Genomic DNA, 16,620 nt, shown 5'->3' on the forward strand with positions numbered 1-16,620 from the left:
GAGTTTGAGAAGTCAAAAAGACCAAAAAAAAAAAAAAAAAAAAAAAAAGACAAAGAGCAGGCTGACAACCAAGTTTTTACCCACACCTGTATTTCTCGTCTCTTCTCTCTTCTCTTCTCTTCTCTCTTCTCTCTCTCCCTTTTGAAGTAACTGGGTAAGTGCACATGCACTGTTTTTCTTAGCTTTAAATTATATATCTACTTAATGAAGGTTCTATAATTCCAAATTCCTGGACCGTAGTCCATGAGAAAAGATACTGCCCTGAGTTTAAATGATCTGCTCCTCTCCATACTCAGCTTCCAGTTCCTTCTCACACTTATTCTATGCTTCAGACTCTCTGAACTAATTTGCAATTCCATGCATAGACTTTCACACTCCCTGGTTGTTGCTTCCCCCCCCTGCATTTGTTTGTTTGCTTTAATTAACATATAATGTATTATTAGCCCCAGAGGTACAGGTCTGTGAATCATCAGGCTTACACACTTAACAGCACTCACCATAGACTCCCTGATTTTTGACATGTAATTCCTTCTGCTTGGCAGACCCTTCTCTTGTTCTCTACAGTTCCTCTTCAATTCATTCTTCAAGACTCAAAACTTAAGTATCATTTTATCTATCTATCCATCTGTTCATTCATCAATGCATTCTCGTACCCATTCCTATGTCTACTTGCTAACAATATTGTTTGATTACTTTCTATGTGCCAGCTTACATTATGGGTATCTGGGGATATACCAGTGGACAAGCCATATTTTGTCCTGGATTTCATTAAACTCAGTCTCCTAGTTATACGATGCAGGCAATAAAGAAGGAAACTAACAATCCAGGTACTTTCAGACTGATGAAAATAAAGCTGAGTGATATGAGAAAGAATGGCCTGGGTTGGGGGAAGGTGAGAAGACCTCTTTGAGAAAGTAACATTTAAACCGAGATATGAATGACCAAGATGGCTATCAGAGTTTGGGCTCCACCAACCTATGAACAGCCCAGGAACTATCTTCTTCAGTGTTTTCGGGAAGTAAAGGTGAAGGTCACAGGCAGGGAAGAATAATAGCATCCAGTGACAAGGGAGAACACAGAAAGGAAATATGGAAAATGGAGTTGGTTTAGTTGGGTAATAACAGAAGAGAAATAACAGAGAAAAGAGTGGGAGAACTTTGAGGGACACTTAAAATAGTTTAGATCTTCTGCTTAAAACAAAGCAAGAACTCACACAAACAATGGGGAAAATCCCAAAACACTAGTGATATAGCTCCTTGATAGTATTTTAAAATAATGATAATAATAATAATAATAATAACTAGCAGTATTGAATAATTTCTACATGTAAGGCCTTCTTCTGAGTTTTTTACATAGTTAATTTATTGAATCTTAACTTTCCAATGAGACAGATGCTTCTCTTCTCCCCATTTGGCAGATGAGGAAACTGTATTATCAAAAGGTTTAGAGGCATAGCTAATATAGAATTTTACACAGCAGTTTAGTTATGAAGCCTGGAGTTGAACCTGGGTAGTCAGGCTCCATAGTCCATGCTCTTAACCGCTGTATTATACTTTATGCCAAGAATCAAGTTCTTTGCACATCTGTGATCATAATTAAGAGATGTAATTAGGGGCTGATTTCAGAAGAAATTAATTTTTTCATATGATGGGTAAGAGTTGAAAACATATCCACATAAAACAGATTTGTCAAGGTCATAGTGGGATACACTGCAGTAAGTTGTTATGAGTCAACACAAGTATTGTCATCTTAAGCTTTTCTCTATTTATTCCTAGGCATTCAAAAGATCAATAACTAACATTAATGGATACCTTGTGCCCTGGTTAATGGCTTTATTTTAATGTAAAAAGAGCTCTGAGCTTTAACAATATCTATTATACTGATTATCTAGTGTTGACCTGGTTGTTTGGCTATTCCTCTAATATCAGTAAATGAGACATGCACAGTTATGAGTAAATGAATGAACAAGAGAGTGATATTTATCACCCGAGAGAGTAATAAATTCCCATATTCTCAATCTGACATTTATTTGGCCAAGGTGTGTGTGTGTGTGTGTATGTGTTTGGTCAAATTGTGTAGATGGGGGGCACCTGGGTGGCTCAGCTAGTTAAGCCTCTGCCTTCAGCTCAGGTCATCGTCTCAGGGTCCTGGGCTCTCTGCTTGGCATCGGGCTCTCTGCTTGGCAGGGAGCCTGCTTCCCCCTCCCCCTCTGCCTACTTGTGATCTCTCCCTCTCTCTGTCAAATAAATAAATAAAATCTTTTAAAAAAAATTGTGTAGATGGAAATTACATCATTCTTTTCCACAGAATTTGCTGACAGAAAAAGAAGGGTAAATGATCATTCATTATTCAGAGATTTCTCCCTCACTACACTCATTTGGACCACAAACCATCTGGTGGGAACAGTGAACTTTTTGTTAACATTCATTTTTATTACTTGCATTGTTCACAATTTCAGACAACTTCTTGCAGGTAACATTTTTTAAAAATATGCATGGTCTATAAACATTATCTTCTGAACTACTAAATTTCTTCCTTAAAATATTTAGATTCAGTGAACTTAGTTCTTGCGACCCAGTGCATTAAGACTCAAGATTTTATACACAAAAGACTTGACCACACAGCTTCTTGTTAATCCTGTTATTAAGATTGGATTCTACATGAATATATATTTGTATCCAACTGAAGCTTTTAATTTTCTTATATCTATAAACATCTAGAACAATAAATAACCCTTGGGAAATTTGCCTTTTGACATCATTTTGTTCTGATATATTTTTTTCATAATAGCACAGTTATTGAGCAATGCTCTCAGAAACCACAAAACTGAATAGATTTGACTGACTCTCATTTCTGCCTCTACACGTCTAAAATTGTGAAAAAAATTAAAATTTAGTAATAAATATTACAGAATTGAACATCATTTATCTTAAACTCACTTTTAAGGTAGTGATAAAGAATCTCATAATTTATATAATAATTGAGGTTGGTGGCAAAACTGTTTATTCTCCATTAAAAGAGCAATATTTTGTTTGTGGTGAACTTTATCATCTAAATAATTCATCTTCAAGAAGGAAGATGGGATTTCCTAGGACATATAAATGTAAATTAGGAGATTTTTAGATCATAGAATCCTCACCCCTTCCCTTCTCAGAACCCCTTTCTTGGCAAAAAAAACCCCACAAACCTTTGTGTTGTCATCATCTCCTTAATGGGGCCCAAATTAAAGATTTATGAATCAGGTAGGAAGCCCCCTGTGGACTTTATAGATTTACGTAAAAGATCATGAAATTACTGAGAGCTGTCAGTGCCGATAGCAATTAAAGAAATAGGATGGAATAGAAATAAGATGGGATAGAAATTGAATGGGTATAGACTCTGCAAAGGAACCAAAACTAATTTAGGGATAGGGGAAGAATGCAGTAAATACCAAAGCTGAAAGATTCCTTGATTAGTTGTGAGGAGACTTGCGTTCTCACCCAGGTCTGTAACCAGCCAGCTGGGAGCTTGAATGTCACTTCCTCTCACTGGAGCAGCCATAGTAGGTGATTTGGCTAGTTTCACTCTGAGAGTTAGCTTTAAGTAAGATAATTTATTTTGTGAGCCAAGGACCTAATAGAATGGAATTGTTCCCTTGATACTATATTCCAGGATGATAATGATCTTAGTAACATCTTAAAGAAGAACTTAGTGCAGTTAATAGTATATTTTATTTTTATTTAATTTTGTTAAGTGTCTTAAAAACTGTTTTGGGGAGCACCTGGGTGGCTCAGTGGGTTAAAGCCTTTGCCTTCGGCTCAGGTCATGATCTCAGGGTCCTGGGATCGAGCCCCGCATCGGGCTCTCTGCTCAGCAGGGAGCCTGCTTCCTCCTCTCTCTCTGCCTGCCTCTCTGCCTGCTTGTGATCTCTCTGTCAAATAAATAAATAAAATCTTAAAAAAAAAAAAACTATTTTGGGACAAGTTATATATAGATTAGTAAGATGACAAAGAAATGCATGACAGCAATGACTATTATCAATTAGAAATATGTGAGTGATTTCTACCAAATTCGATAAATAAAATACTGTATTGATTGCTTTAGATTTATTTGTATCCTATGAAAGGTTTTATAGGCCAGTCATCTTGAATTTAATTTCAATCTTTAATAGTAGAGATTATTTTTTTCTTAAATTCCATAGTATCTCCATATTGTCCTGCAATTTTCAAAATGACATATCCCCACCTGAATCCTCAGTGCTGTGTTGACAGCTATATCATTTCTGATGCATGTCTCTATTGAGATGTGTGTTGTCAATACATTTACTAACACACTAGGTGTTAGACACATGTCATTTTGTTAATTGAGAAATATTATTTCACTCCATCTGGAGGCTACTGTTAACTTGTTCATCATATTTTCATGAAGTAGGATTGCTTGTGTATTGACATAATTTCTATTGTTATTGCCAACACATTCTCTAGCCAATTAGTAGGAACTAGAAGATGAAGGGGAAGAGGAAAGAAAGAGGTATGGATTCCTGTAAGAATAAAAGAACTTTTTTTTTTTTTTTGCATGTGATAGTATTAAATTGCAGTCGAGGTGTTCTTTCTTACTAAAAGTTTAAGGGTTTAAACAGAAAGACATTGTGCAGAATAATACTTTACATGGGTTGGATGAACAGACCAAAATTTCCCCCCAGGATATAATTGAGAGGTAATGTTTCACTGCAAAGTGATTGCAGCTGGATTTGTCATTATGATGAAAGCCTTTGGTTCAAACACTGAACCAAATGAGGGTCCTTCAAGTGTTAGACTTCCTCCTGCTCCAGTCTACTGAAGTACATTTTTAAAATTTTTACTTCCTCTTTGGATTTTATTTTCATTTCCTGTAAGGTAATGTGGCAGTTATCTTAAATGTTTTTCCTCTTCTGACCTGTAGACATAAATTTGCCTTTCAACTGCTTTTCCTGACATTGGTCCAGTCTTTGAAACCTGCGTTGCTGATTCTAGTCTCCTTTTGCCCTTGATTGCTTGCTTTCCTATATACACACACCTTATTCTGTCACTTTTTCTGTTCCTGTTGAACACCAAGTTACAAATACTTCAAAATAAATGCCGTATTTTTAGTACATAAAGATGAGCATTATGAATCCCTGTCTTTGTTGTAAAACATTATTAAAATTGTATACTATTCTTTATATATAAAATCATCCTAATTACCTCACATATTGAAGGTATAACCAACCAAGGCAAGGGTTTCTTATCCATTCACTTATTTATAAATTTTTTTGAAGATTTTTTATTTATTTATTTGACAGAGAAAGACATAGTGAGAGAGGGAACACAAGCAGGTGGTGGGAGAGGGAGAAGCACACTTCCTGCTGAGCAGAGAGCCCAATGTGGGGCTCCATCCCAGGACCCTGGGATCATGACCTGAGCCAAAGGCAGACGCCTAACAACTGAGCCACCCAGGCGCCCCTCCATTCACTTATTTAATAGACTCAGCTGAGTTTTCTAGGACTGTTAATTTGGTATTTTCTCTTTCTTCTAGTCAAAGTGCAAGAAAGCCCACCTGTCAAGGGCTCCCTTTCTGGAAAAGTCAACCTGCCTTGTCATTTTTCAACCCTGCCTACCTTACCACCCAGTTACAACACTTCCAGTGAATTTCTCAGAATCAAATGGTCTAAGATCGAATTGGACAAGAATGGGAAAGATCTGAAGGAGACTACTGTTCTTGTAGCCCAAAACGGGAATATCAAGATTGGTCAAGGCTATAAAGGAAGAGTGTCAGTGCCCACACATTCTGAGGTAGTGGGTGATGCCTCACTCACCATGGTCAAACTGCGTGCCAGTGACGCGGGTCTGTACCGCTGTGACGTCATGTATGGGATTGAAGACACACAAGACACAGTGTCCTTGGCGGTGGATGGTAAGGCTTTCCAGATCTGGAAGACAGTAGTGTAACATGATACCTGGTTCAGAAGTGTTGTGAAACAGTACCCAAAGTAACTATAGTTCAGGGTTTGAACAAGTGCAAGAAACATCAGTCATTTAAATAGTTCATGCCTTTCACCAAAAATGAGCTGTTATTTCTACAAGGGTCAACGAAGGTGACTTTTTGCACAGCAACTTCACTGACTCAATACAGTCAAGTGCAGTATCATGGAAATAATGAATACCTGAAGACATGATAAATAGCTCAAGAATTATTACTTCATTACTGAGACCTAACAATGATGACTTTTTAAGACCATAAAGGCTGATCTACAGTTTATTTTTTACAATATGTTTGTATGTACATTTACACACACACATGCACACACTACCTTTTCTCCTTTTTTCTCGGTGTCCAAGCATGATTATTAAAACCTTTGAGTTTTTAAGAAATATAAATTCCATCTTAACTTATGTTGAAGAAATGAGGCACTTAATAAGTATCGTACTTTTCACAGTGCCTTAGAAAGACTAGGACTTAATAAACATTTGAATTGGAACAAAATAAAATTCAGTGTATTTTTTACAAAGGGTAATACACTAGCTGTTATACATTAAGTCTTACGATGAAGCATTTTCATTTTAGCCCCTTTTCAGTGGTGGCTTATATGTCATTTGAATTTAAGTTAGGAGACAAAGCAAAGAAAAATTGCTTTAATTGGGTACACACATAATACCATAGCTCTTGGAAACAGAATATTTTGGCAAGTTATTAAGCAAAATTCTAATATCCAGACATGATGGAACAGATTTTTCTTCCATCCCTCCATTTCCCTATAAAATATTTACCTTTTAGAAACATATACAAAGGGTTTTATTAAAACTTTCTTGTGTAGCCAAAAGGAAATACTTTGAATTTCAGATGCAATGAATTAATTTTCTGAACATCCTTTTATGTTCAGATTCTGTTACCCTCTCCTACCAGTCTAGGATATTTTATGTTGTCCACGCATCCACAAAATATCCTGGGCTCTTCATTCTTTTAACCTTTTTATTATTTATTTTAGTTAGCCTAGGACTGTTTTGCTCTATTTCTCTGTGTGTGTGTGTGTTTATATGTGTGTATATTACCTTTATATCTTGTATAAGCAAATAGATTATTAATAAATTATAAATATATATAGTAGTAGTAGATACACACTATGTATAAATTTATATATATATGTTTTTTAAATCCCGAACGGGAGTTTAACAACTTCTTACTATTTTCATCATTAAAGAATTAGCAGTGGATTTGCCCCTTGCCCCTCTGAAACAATGAAAATCCTCCACTTAATCTCCTTATCCCCATGAGGTCTTTAATTATCCCTACAATTGCAGATATTTATACCAACTGATACTCCCTGCCCTGCTCTTAGAGGTCCCTCTGTGCCCCCTTACTGCCAGTGTTCAGTGGACATGGAACATTTTTAATTACCAAGAGGACTATTTGAAGCTTTGATCAACATAAGACTAATCTAAAACCATTCAAATTCTTACTTAAGCCTTAGAGATCATTATAAACTATATCTCATACTTACCAGATAGCACGATATAAACTTCCTGGCAATTTTAGAGTAGTTCTATAGAGGTATGAATTTTCTGAAAGGCATCTGATGAATTTTCCATTGCAGTATTGGAAATGGGAAAATGAATGTTAAATGTCAGTGCATCTACTTGGTGACTGTGCAGGTCTTTTTTGTGTTGACACTTACCAGAGGTCTTTTCTGTGATGTGGCTAGTCTGTCCCCCTGCATCATTTTATTGGCACAAACCTGTCTTGGGAGAAGGAAACAATCTACTGATGAGCATGTAGAAGACAGTCTTATAGCTAGAAGTCAGGCTGTGGGATATAGACTGTTGTTATCCCCAGGGAATTACTAGGAAAAAAAGAGAGTGGAAGGTATTTTGGGAACCAAATTCATTCAGCATAATAAAATAAAAGTGGTCCTATGCAATATAATCTTAAAAAAAAAAAAAGATAGGTAGATAGATTGATTGACTGATTGATTTGAGGTGGGGGGAACTAAGGGAGAAGGAGAGAATCCCAAGCAGACTTGCACTGAGGATAGAACCTGGCACCAGACTCAGTCTCACAACCCTGAGATCATGACCTGAGCTGAAGTGAAGAGTCAGTCACTCAACCGACTGAGCCACCCAGGTGCCCCAGCAATATAATTCTTAATAAAGTCTCATCCATAAGACCCAGTTGCCCCAATTTCTATTTTCCAGTGACTTCCCAGTTACTTTACCTTGACTCACTTTGAAGTCTTTTAGAAATGAGTCACCATATTTACTCTGGTTAAAAATGGAGATGCTCCTGTTGAAATGGCGGGAGAGGACCAAAGCTCCACCCCCCCCCTCACTCCTCAGCTGCTCTTCCCTTAGCTCTTTAACAATTCCTTAAGCCCTAGAGCACTGTTCAAGAACTACTAGATTACAGCAACTCCCAACACACAGCAAAGTGGAATTTGAGGCAAGTACCAAGATGTCTAGCTTCAACTCAGGGGAGTCTTGGGAACTTTACTTCAGTCCTTTGAGATAAAAATAATACATTTTAGGGATGCCTGGGTGGCTCAGTGGGCTAAAGCCTCTGCCTTCAGCTCAGGTCATGATCCCGGGGTCCGAGGATCGAGTCCTCCATCAGGCTCTTTGCTCAGTGGGGAGCCTGCTTCCCCCCCGCCCTCTCTACCTGCCTCTCTGCCTACTTTCTTTACATAATTTGACTTTCATATCAGGTAACATAAGCAATATCCGTTACACTTTATGCTGGGGGGAGATTAACTCAATACATGGTTAAGGAACAAATTAGGGACAGGAATAAGCCTTCTCACTCATACACGTTCCGGTATCTTTTCCATCTTAGTACATTGTTTCTGGAAGTAAATATCTCAATGTTTTATGTTTGGAGGAAGTGGTGTTGGTGAATGTTCCACATGCTTCTCTTGAGTTGGCCCAGTGTAAAATCATGAAGTAGGGCAAGTTGATTCTGTGGCCCCCTTGACTCTTTGTATCTCCTGCAGGACTGACTCCCTTTGGTTATCCAGTGTTCCCATGACAGTGTGAATACTACCTGTAATTAGAACAACTATCCACCACGTGGCATTTAGTTGCTTAAATCTTTTTCTTAGATTGTCTTCATGAGAATAGAAAATTCCTGTCTGGGAAACTTTCTAATGGAGCAGAATAGGACACCTGGGTGAATGGCATTTCTGGGGCTCCTCACATCACCATAATTTTGTGTAGTGCTACACCAAGTGAAAATAAAAGATCATCATATTGCTCTGACCATGTGAGCAATGAATCTGATGTATTGCTCTGGTAAGAAACTTTGAGAAGTATGGGGGGATATTTGAACCTGCCCCTAATTGCTTGCTGCTCTCTTGGCAGGGGTTGTGTTTCACTACAGAGCGGCGACCAGCAGGTATACTCTGAATTTTGAGGCCGCACAGAAGGCTTGTTTGGACGTTGGAGCCGTCATAGCAACCCCAGAGCAGCTCTATGCCGCCTATGAAGATGGATTTGAGCAGTGTGACGCAGGCTGGCTTTCTGATCAGACTGTCAGGTGAGAGGTCTGGGGGCCACAGGCTATAATTCATTAATTTGAGAGGAAGGATAAATGCTACTCACTCGTCCTTTATTTCCCCAGGTATCCCATCCGGGCTCCCCGAGTAGGCTGTTATGGAGATATGATGGGGAAGGAAGGAGTCAGGACCTACGGATTCCGTTCACCTCATGAAACTTATGACGTGTACTGCTACGTGGACCACCTGGATGGTATGATGTTTAAATTTCTAACGCTTCCTTCGAACTAAGAAAATTGAAGACAGACTGGGAGCACGTAGGAATAGAACAAGTTTTCATGCTTGTTTGGATTCCAAACAGCAGCATTTAGTTTAAATTACCGTATGATTGTGGTGAAATAAGCTCAAATTAAAGTGGAAAGAGAAGGAGGAGTGTGCAAATGGTTATGCAGGTTAGAAATGTCTTCAGTTAATGGCAGGTTTTCTTTCAGGCATGCTGCTATTGGACTGTTTCCAGTACACTTTTAGAGCCTTAAGAATAGAAGGCTCTACGGGTGGTACCTATTCTTGTGAGAACTTCAGGTAAAATCCTGTGATGACAAACCACTGTGAATCCAAGGGCTGATAAACACCCCGAACCTCAACTAAATAGCTGAAACTAGCCCAGGAGGGATTCTCAAGTTCTTCTGTTAACGTTGCTGCACTAATATTCAGAGCAATCATTCATTCATTAAAGAAACCACTGACCGACCGACCGTATGCTGGGTGCTATGCTAGTTGTTAGGGATAAGAAGCCAGAGGCCTTGCTTTTAAGAGGTCTAAAGCCTGACTGACTTTGGCACTATTATTTCTCATTTGGCATGAGTTAGAGGTTCTTAAAGACAGGTATGAGTTCAATGGTGGCACCCAAGGGGCACAGTACAGTTTATTATAAGACACATGGAACAGAAGTTTCTGTGACTTTTGAAATAGGGTCTCCTTTTTATTAACAGGCAGCCTAAAGTCAAACTATATAAAGGGGAGTTTTGAATTGAGTTACACTTTTAATTTTGGCTGGGTACATATAGAAAGGATAATCTCAATTTTCTTGTGTGTAAAATAAAGACGTTGGACTAGATAATTTCCATGGTCCCTTCCAACATTAAAATTCTATGATTCTGTGACTTGAATAAACCACCTCAGAGACTGAAAGCTATGAACTAAGCAGCTTATATTTTCCTAATGCCCTGACTAAATTTGAATAAGCAGGCTGGCTTACCAGAAGGCTGCTTAAGTGTGGTTCCCGAGCATCTTAACATTCTTATGATAACTATCCTTTAAAACTGATAAATGTATTTTCTAAATGAGAACTTTAGATACTAGCAATTTCCTTTTTTTATAGGGACAAAGGGAAAACATACCAAACCCATCCTATGATATCTATATGATATGTATATTGAATTTTGGATATAAAATGTATGTGTATATATACACAGAATTTGAATGTTTTTGTTTGGGCACATAAATGTTGAAAGAGAAAGGCAGAAGAAACAGTATAACTAATTCAAGCACTGACTGAAATTTCTGTGAGCAGAGTAAAAAGGCTTTTCATTGTTTTATAGAAGGAATTTAACGGTTTTGAAGGATATTCAGTATGTTTACAATGACATTGTTCTGGAAATTTTCTCTTCCTTGTTTGTTGTCCCTTAGAGTAATTTGCAAATCTTTGGACACTGATCTTTTCTTTCTTGACCTGAAATTGGACTGGTATGGTGGGGGAGGTTAGAAAGGCCTTTGCGACTAGGGATGAATGAGGAAGATCAAAAGATCGCTCTTGTAAAGGTCTCCCTCCTTCCTTTACTGAAGTGTGTGCCTCTCTTTGAAGTAAAGGCCATTGGCTGAACTTTGAATTGATAAAAACTCTTGTGGAAAGTTGACTATATAAAGTTACATCTGATGTTTCAATTGCCACATTGATGACAGATTATTTGACAGTATGCCAAAATTCCTCTTAAGGGAGATTTATCACTGTATTCATAGGTATCATAATTGCCCCCTCTATTTTATTGTGTTTTTGACAGCTAAGTGTGTGTGAGAGACAGGAAAAAATAGAGATATTGATGCAGTCAGAATGCATGTGATGGAACACATAGCCAGTCATGAATTAAGGTGCAATAACTTTAGATCAGAAGCCAAATTATTCCAGATGGCTAATGAAAAGGTCAATTAAGTATAAAATGAAGCATAGTTTAAAAAGGTAATTAATTTGTTTTTTTTTTTTTTTTAAGATTTTATTTATTTATTTGACAGAGAGATCACAAGTAGGCAGAGAGGCAGGCAGAGAGAGAGGAGGAAGCAGGCTTCCTGCTGAGCAGAGAGCCCGATGCGGGGCTCGATCCCAGGACTCTGAGATCATGACCTGAGCCGAAGGCAGCGGCTTAACCCACTGAGCCACCCAGGCGCCCCTAATTTGTTTTAATTTAGTCATTTAAAATGAAAGATATTTAGTTAACAGAATGTCAACCCTTTTTTCCCTCTTTCTTGTTGAATAATGTCATATTCATTCTGATGTATGTATTTCTTTATAAAAGTCAAATAATTATATTAGATCCAGCTAGTTTAAGGGAGGAAAAAAAACCTAATCTGGTTCATATTCTAAGATGGTGATTATAGCACAGATATACATACAAATATGATATTCAATTCTATTTTTAAAAATAACCTACTAAATGTAAAACAGCTATTGTATTAGCTAGATCCACAAGCCAGGATTCCAGTATTAGCCTGTATTCTTGGAAATTAAGCCTGTATTCTTAGATATTGTGGTAGCTTATTAGCATATTAGCTGTGATTCGGTAACAGAACACTGTTACCAAGAAATTAAGGGAATTAAGATTCTAAAGTGGGGGCGCCTGGGTGGCTCAGTGGGTTAAAGCCTCTGCCTTCAGCTCAGGTCATGATCCCAGGGTCCTGGGATCGAGCCCCTGCATCGGGCTCTCTGCTCAGCAGGGAGCCTGCTTCCCTTCCTCTCTTTCTACCTGCCTCTCTGCCTACTTGTGATCTCTGTCTGCCAAATAAATAAATAAAATCTTAAAAAAAAAAAAAGATTCTAAAGTGGGAAATCTAGAAATTAAGATAATGTAATCACAAAATAATCCTTATTAGAAAATTTAATCTGTGTTTCCTGGTGAGGTAGCTTGGAAAACATTGAGAGGGTTCCTTATTAGAAAGTTTAATTTGAGTTTCCTGGAAACGTAGGTTTGGAAACTTTGAGAGCATTTAAAATAGAGTTGAGATGATGATACAGTTCAGAAAATTGAGTAAAGGATTGGAGTTATTTAGGAGTGATCAAGACAATGCTGAGAGAGGAGTCTAGGGAGGCAGTTAAGGTCTCTATGATTAAGAACAGGAAGGACTTCAACTGAATCCCAGCTCTGTTACTTACTAGTTGTGAGATCCTAAGCAAGGCTTTACCTCTGTTTCAGTTTCTTTTCCTCTGACATGGGGACAATTAGAATACTTACTTTTTAATTAGGGTATGAAGATGAAGTGAGTTAATGTGTAAAGCTTTTATCACAGTGGGTGTCTCAAACTAACTGCTCAATAAATAAAGCTTATGGTTATATGAAAGGTTCTTTATTTCCTCTGAATTCATAAAAAGAAGAAATGACTAAAAATTGCAACTCTGTGAATTAGGTTCAATATAAGGAAAATTTTTCTGATAATGAATACTACAAAATGTAGAAACAATCCTGACAGACTGTAAAATTTCTTCTCTTGAATTTTCTTAAAACTAGAATTTTTCAGAGGCTCTTGGGTGGCTCAGTGGGTTAAAGCCTCTGCCTTCAGCTCAGGTTACGATCCCAGGGTTCTGGGATCGAGCCCCGCTGCCCCGCATCAGGCTCTCTGCCGAGCAGGGAGCCTGCTTCCCTTCCTCTCTCTCTGCCTGCCTCTCTGCCTACTTGTGATCTCTGTCTGTCAAATAAAAAAAATAAAAAAAATCTTTAAAAAAACAAACTAGAATTTTTGTGAGATGTTCTGAGTGCAAAGCTTTGTCAAAGTCTGAGTCATGGTACTTTGAAATATATAGAAAATAACTGGAAATGGCTCACTTTATGAGAAGGATGACTTTCATGTCAAGGCATTTTGGATACAATAAATTGCTTAAATATTACTGAAGAATTAAAATTAATACAGTGGCAAAAACAGAATTCTTTTGTGTTATCCCTCCTAAATAGTTTAAAATCAGTTTATTCTCTGATTAGAATATTATATTCTTGACTAACAGTGTTCAGGAATTAATCTAGTATCTGATTCCCCATAGGAGGTCATGCCAGTGGGACATTTAAATAATTCTGAGAGTGCTTTGTGAATTAATGCATTTCTGTGCTAAAACTGGCAGTTTGTAGGAAGTATGTGTGTCATAGAAAAATAAAACAAAAACAAAACAAACAAAAAACTATCCTAAATAAGATCGATAAGAGAATGTTGGAAAGAACGGTGATAGGTGAGGTCAGACTGCTTTCATTTTCATGGGTGACCTGCTTAGTTTCCTTGCAAATGAGTCAATACTTCCAATCTCATACCTAGCATTGGTGGTTCAGTGGTAGAATTCTCGCCTGCCAATCTCATACCTAGACCTGACAAATGACTGATCTAAGAGCTCCTTGCCCCTCTGATATAGGCAAACTTGGGGACTTACATCTCATCCTTCCATGGCCTGTATTTTCTCTGCAACTCTACCCTTTGGCTGTTACTTCTCCTGGAATACTACTACCCTACTATTCTGATTTCGTGGCTTTCACTTAAGGTTCCCAGCACTTTGATGTGTCTTTATTATGGGCTTTCTCCTTCATCTCATATCCTCTTCCTAAGTCCTAGTTGATCTTTCTCACCTTTACATCTCCAAACCTTGAATATATGACTATAACCACCCCCAAATGTTTGCGTATGCCTCTAACTCTCCCATAAGACTGTGGCCTCTAGGGGCACCTGGGTGGCTTAGTGGGTTAAAGCCTCTGCCTTTGGCTCGGGTCATGATCCCAGGGTCCTGGGATTGAGCATCGGGCTCTCTGCTCAGCGGGGAGCCTGCTTCCTCCTCTCTCTCTGCCTGCCTCTCTGCCCACATGTGATCTCTGTTTGTCAAATAAATAAAAAATTTAAAAAAAAATCTTAAGAAAAAAAAAAGACTGTGGGTTCTAGGAGGGAAGGAACCATGTATATCCCTACTATGTCCATGCTCCACAGATAGAGTTGAATAAATTTTGAATTACTGAATTAACCTCCAACCTAAAAGTGCCCACTCTACTCACTTTGCTTTGCACTTACCCCTTGGATAACTTCACCCCTCTCTAGGCTTAACTGCTACTTTACCTGCTTCCCAAATTTTCATTGCTCCAGTGTCCTTTAGTTTAAACAAATTAATGTTTGTTTAATGTCATATTTGTTCTTGCTGGTAAACTGTAAATCAAATGTCTTTTGGGATGAATGGGGCATGAAAGTACACCAAAATAACAAATAAGTGAAAATGGAAATATTAGTTTCTGGTTTTGCTTGTTTAGCCCTGAATCCTCTTCTGATTTCCATACCCATGTTTCTAGTTTGTGAATCATTTCTGTTTCTCATCTGTGGTTTTGATTCTCACAGATAATCCCTGTGCTTTTAACAGACCTTCAAAGGGCCTGTTTCACAACCATCAAAGCACTCAAACACTATGTCCATGTTCTTCTCCTACTCAACATCCTGTGGTGAGATTTCTGTCATCTTCCTCCTCAAGCATAAACACTGCATGTGCTTTGAAGTCCCTCAAACCTGGCTGGAGAATAACCAGTTCAACCTTGTCTCCCTCTTTCCAACATGACACGTGCACGGGCCCTCCACAGGCCCTGCATTTGCTCCTACCTGCAGTTCTGCTTTGGTCCTCTCCGAGAACATAGACCCCTCAGCTTTCCAACACTCTGCTCTTCCCTGTGCCTGAAAACTTACTACCTCCAAGTGCCTATCTTTGGCTCTTCCAGATCACATGATTCCCTTAGTCTGAACTGGTCTTCTCATAGAGTTAGTTCCATGTGTTTGACGTTTAACTGTCCTTTAGTTGCTTTTTAGTCACAGAATGCAAAATGTGATCTGTTCGTTTTGTGTTGCAAAACTTCTGTCATTGATGGTAGAGATGAGGCCATAAACATCTTCTCTGCCTCTCTCAATCACAATGAAAGACCTATTCCATTAGTACAAACATAAAAGTTACTCGAGAAATACTTGGTGGTAATTGTATTATTTCTTCAGACTTTGTCTCTTTTGGGATACAATACCACCACTACCCTTCCATTTCTATAATATTTGAAAAAAAAATGCTTCACTTTGTTCACCAAATTTACTAAGAATCTATTTTTTAATCTTTATTGGATCACCATGGTACGAATTTTTCTCACTGAATTGCTCCTCTCATTCTTTTCCATGGCGTCCGTTAAAATTCCTTCCTAGAGATACTTTTTTCTCTTTTCCAGCTTCTCACAGTAATTTTCCTTTCTTGCCACCCTAGCCAATTATTGGGATTGGTTCCTTTGTTCCTATTGGCAATTTACAGGTTAATTTTTATAGTGCTTCCTCATGTCAAAATCCAAGATAGTTCTATCACCTTCATGACCATGTAATACTTCTATGCCATGCTCGTGTCTGGCCTAGAACGAAAAAATAACCTTTCCTTTTTGTTATCATATGTTCTCCTTTAGATGTGCCAGACTAAAAATTTAGGTAAAGGCCCAAATGTCATTAAACAGGTCTTAAGCAGAACTTAAAGATTCAGGCTTTTTTTGGAGGCTTTGATTAGACAAAAATCAGATATCAAATCTGGGAATTGTGTGACTTCCTGCCTGTAGATTCTTGAATTGACTTTTTTTTTTTTAAAGATTTTATTTATTTATTTGATAGACAGAGATCACAAGTAGGCAGAGAGGCAGGCAGAGAGAGAGGGGGAAGCAGGCTCCCCACTGAGCAGAGAGCCTGATGCGGGGCTCGATCCCAGGACTCTGGGATCGTGACCTGAGCCGAAGGCAGAGGCTTTAACCCACTGAGCCACCCAGGCTCCCCTCTCAGATTGACTTTTAATTTTAATGGGATTCATAGGATATAATCTACAAAATATTTCACCAGTGGGAGTTATC

General features: G+C 38.1%; 1 protein-coding gene across 1 annotated transcript in view; it reads left to right on the top strand.

The window, feature by feature from the left end:
* The window catches only part of LOC111148298 (versican), a 112,020-nt gene that overhangs the window by 12,764 nt on the left and 82,636 nt on the right, over positions 1-16,620 (top strand). Inside the window, exons 3-5 of the mRNA XM_022504787.1 lie at positions 5,533-5,910; positions 9,345-9,519; positions 9,604-9,731. Of these exons, the coding sequence (XP_022360495.1) occupies positions 5,533-5,910; positions 9,345-9,519; positions 9,604-9,731 (681 nt within the window). The remainder of the gene's footprint in view (positions 1-5,532; positions 5,911-9,344; positions 9,520-9,603; positions 9,732-16,620) is intronic.

The sequence above is a fragment of the Enhydra lutris genome, unplaced genomic scaffold (assembly GCF_002288905.1).
Source record: "Enhydra lutris kenyoni isolate GAN:26980312 unplaced genomic scaffold, ASM228890v2 scaffoldscaffold19, whole genome shotgun sequence".
Classification (NCBI taxonomy): Eukaryota; Metazoa; Chordata; class Mammalia; order Carnivora; family Mustelidae; genus Enhydra; species Enhydra lutris.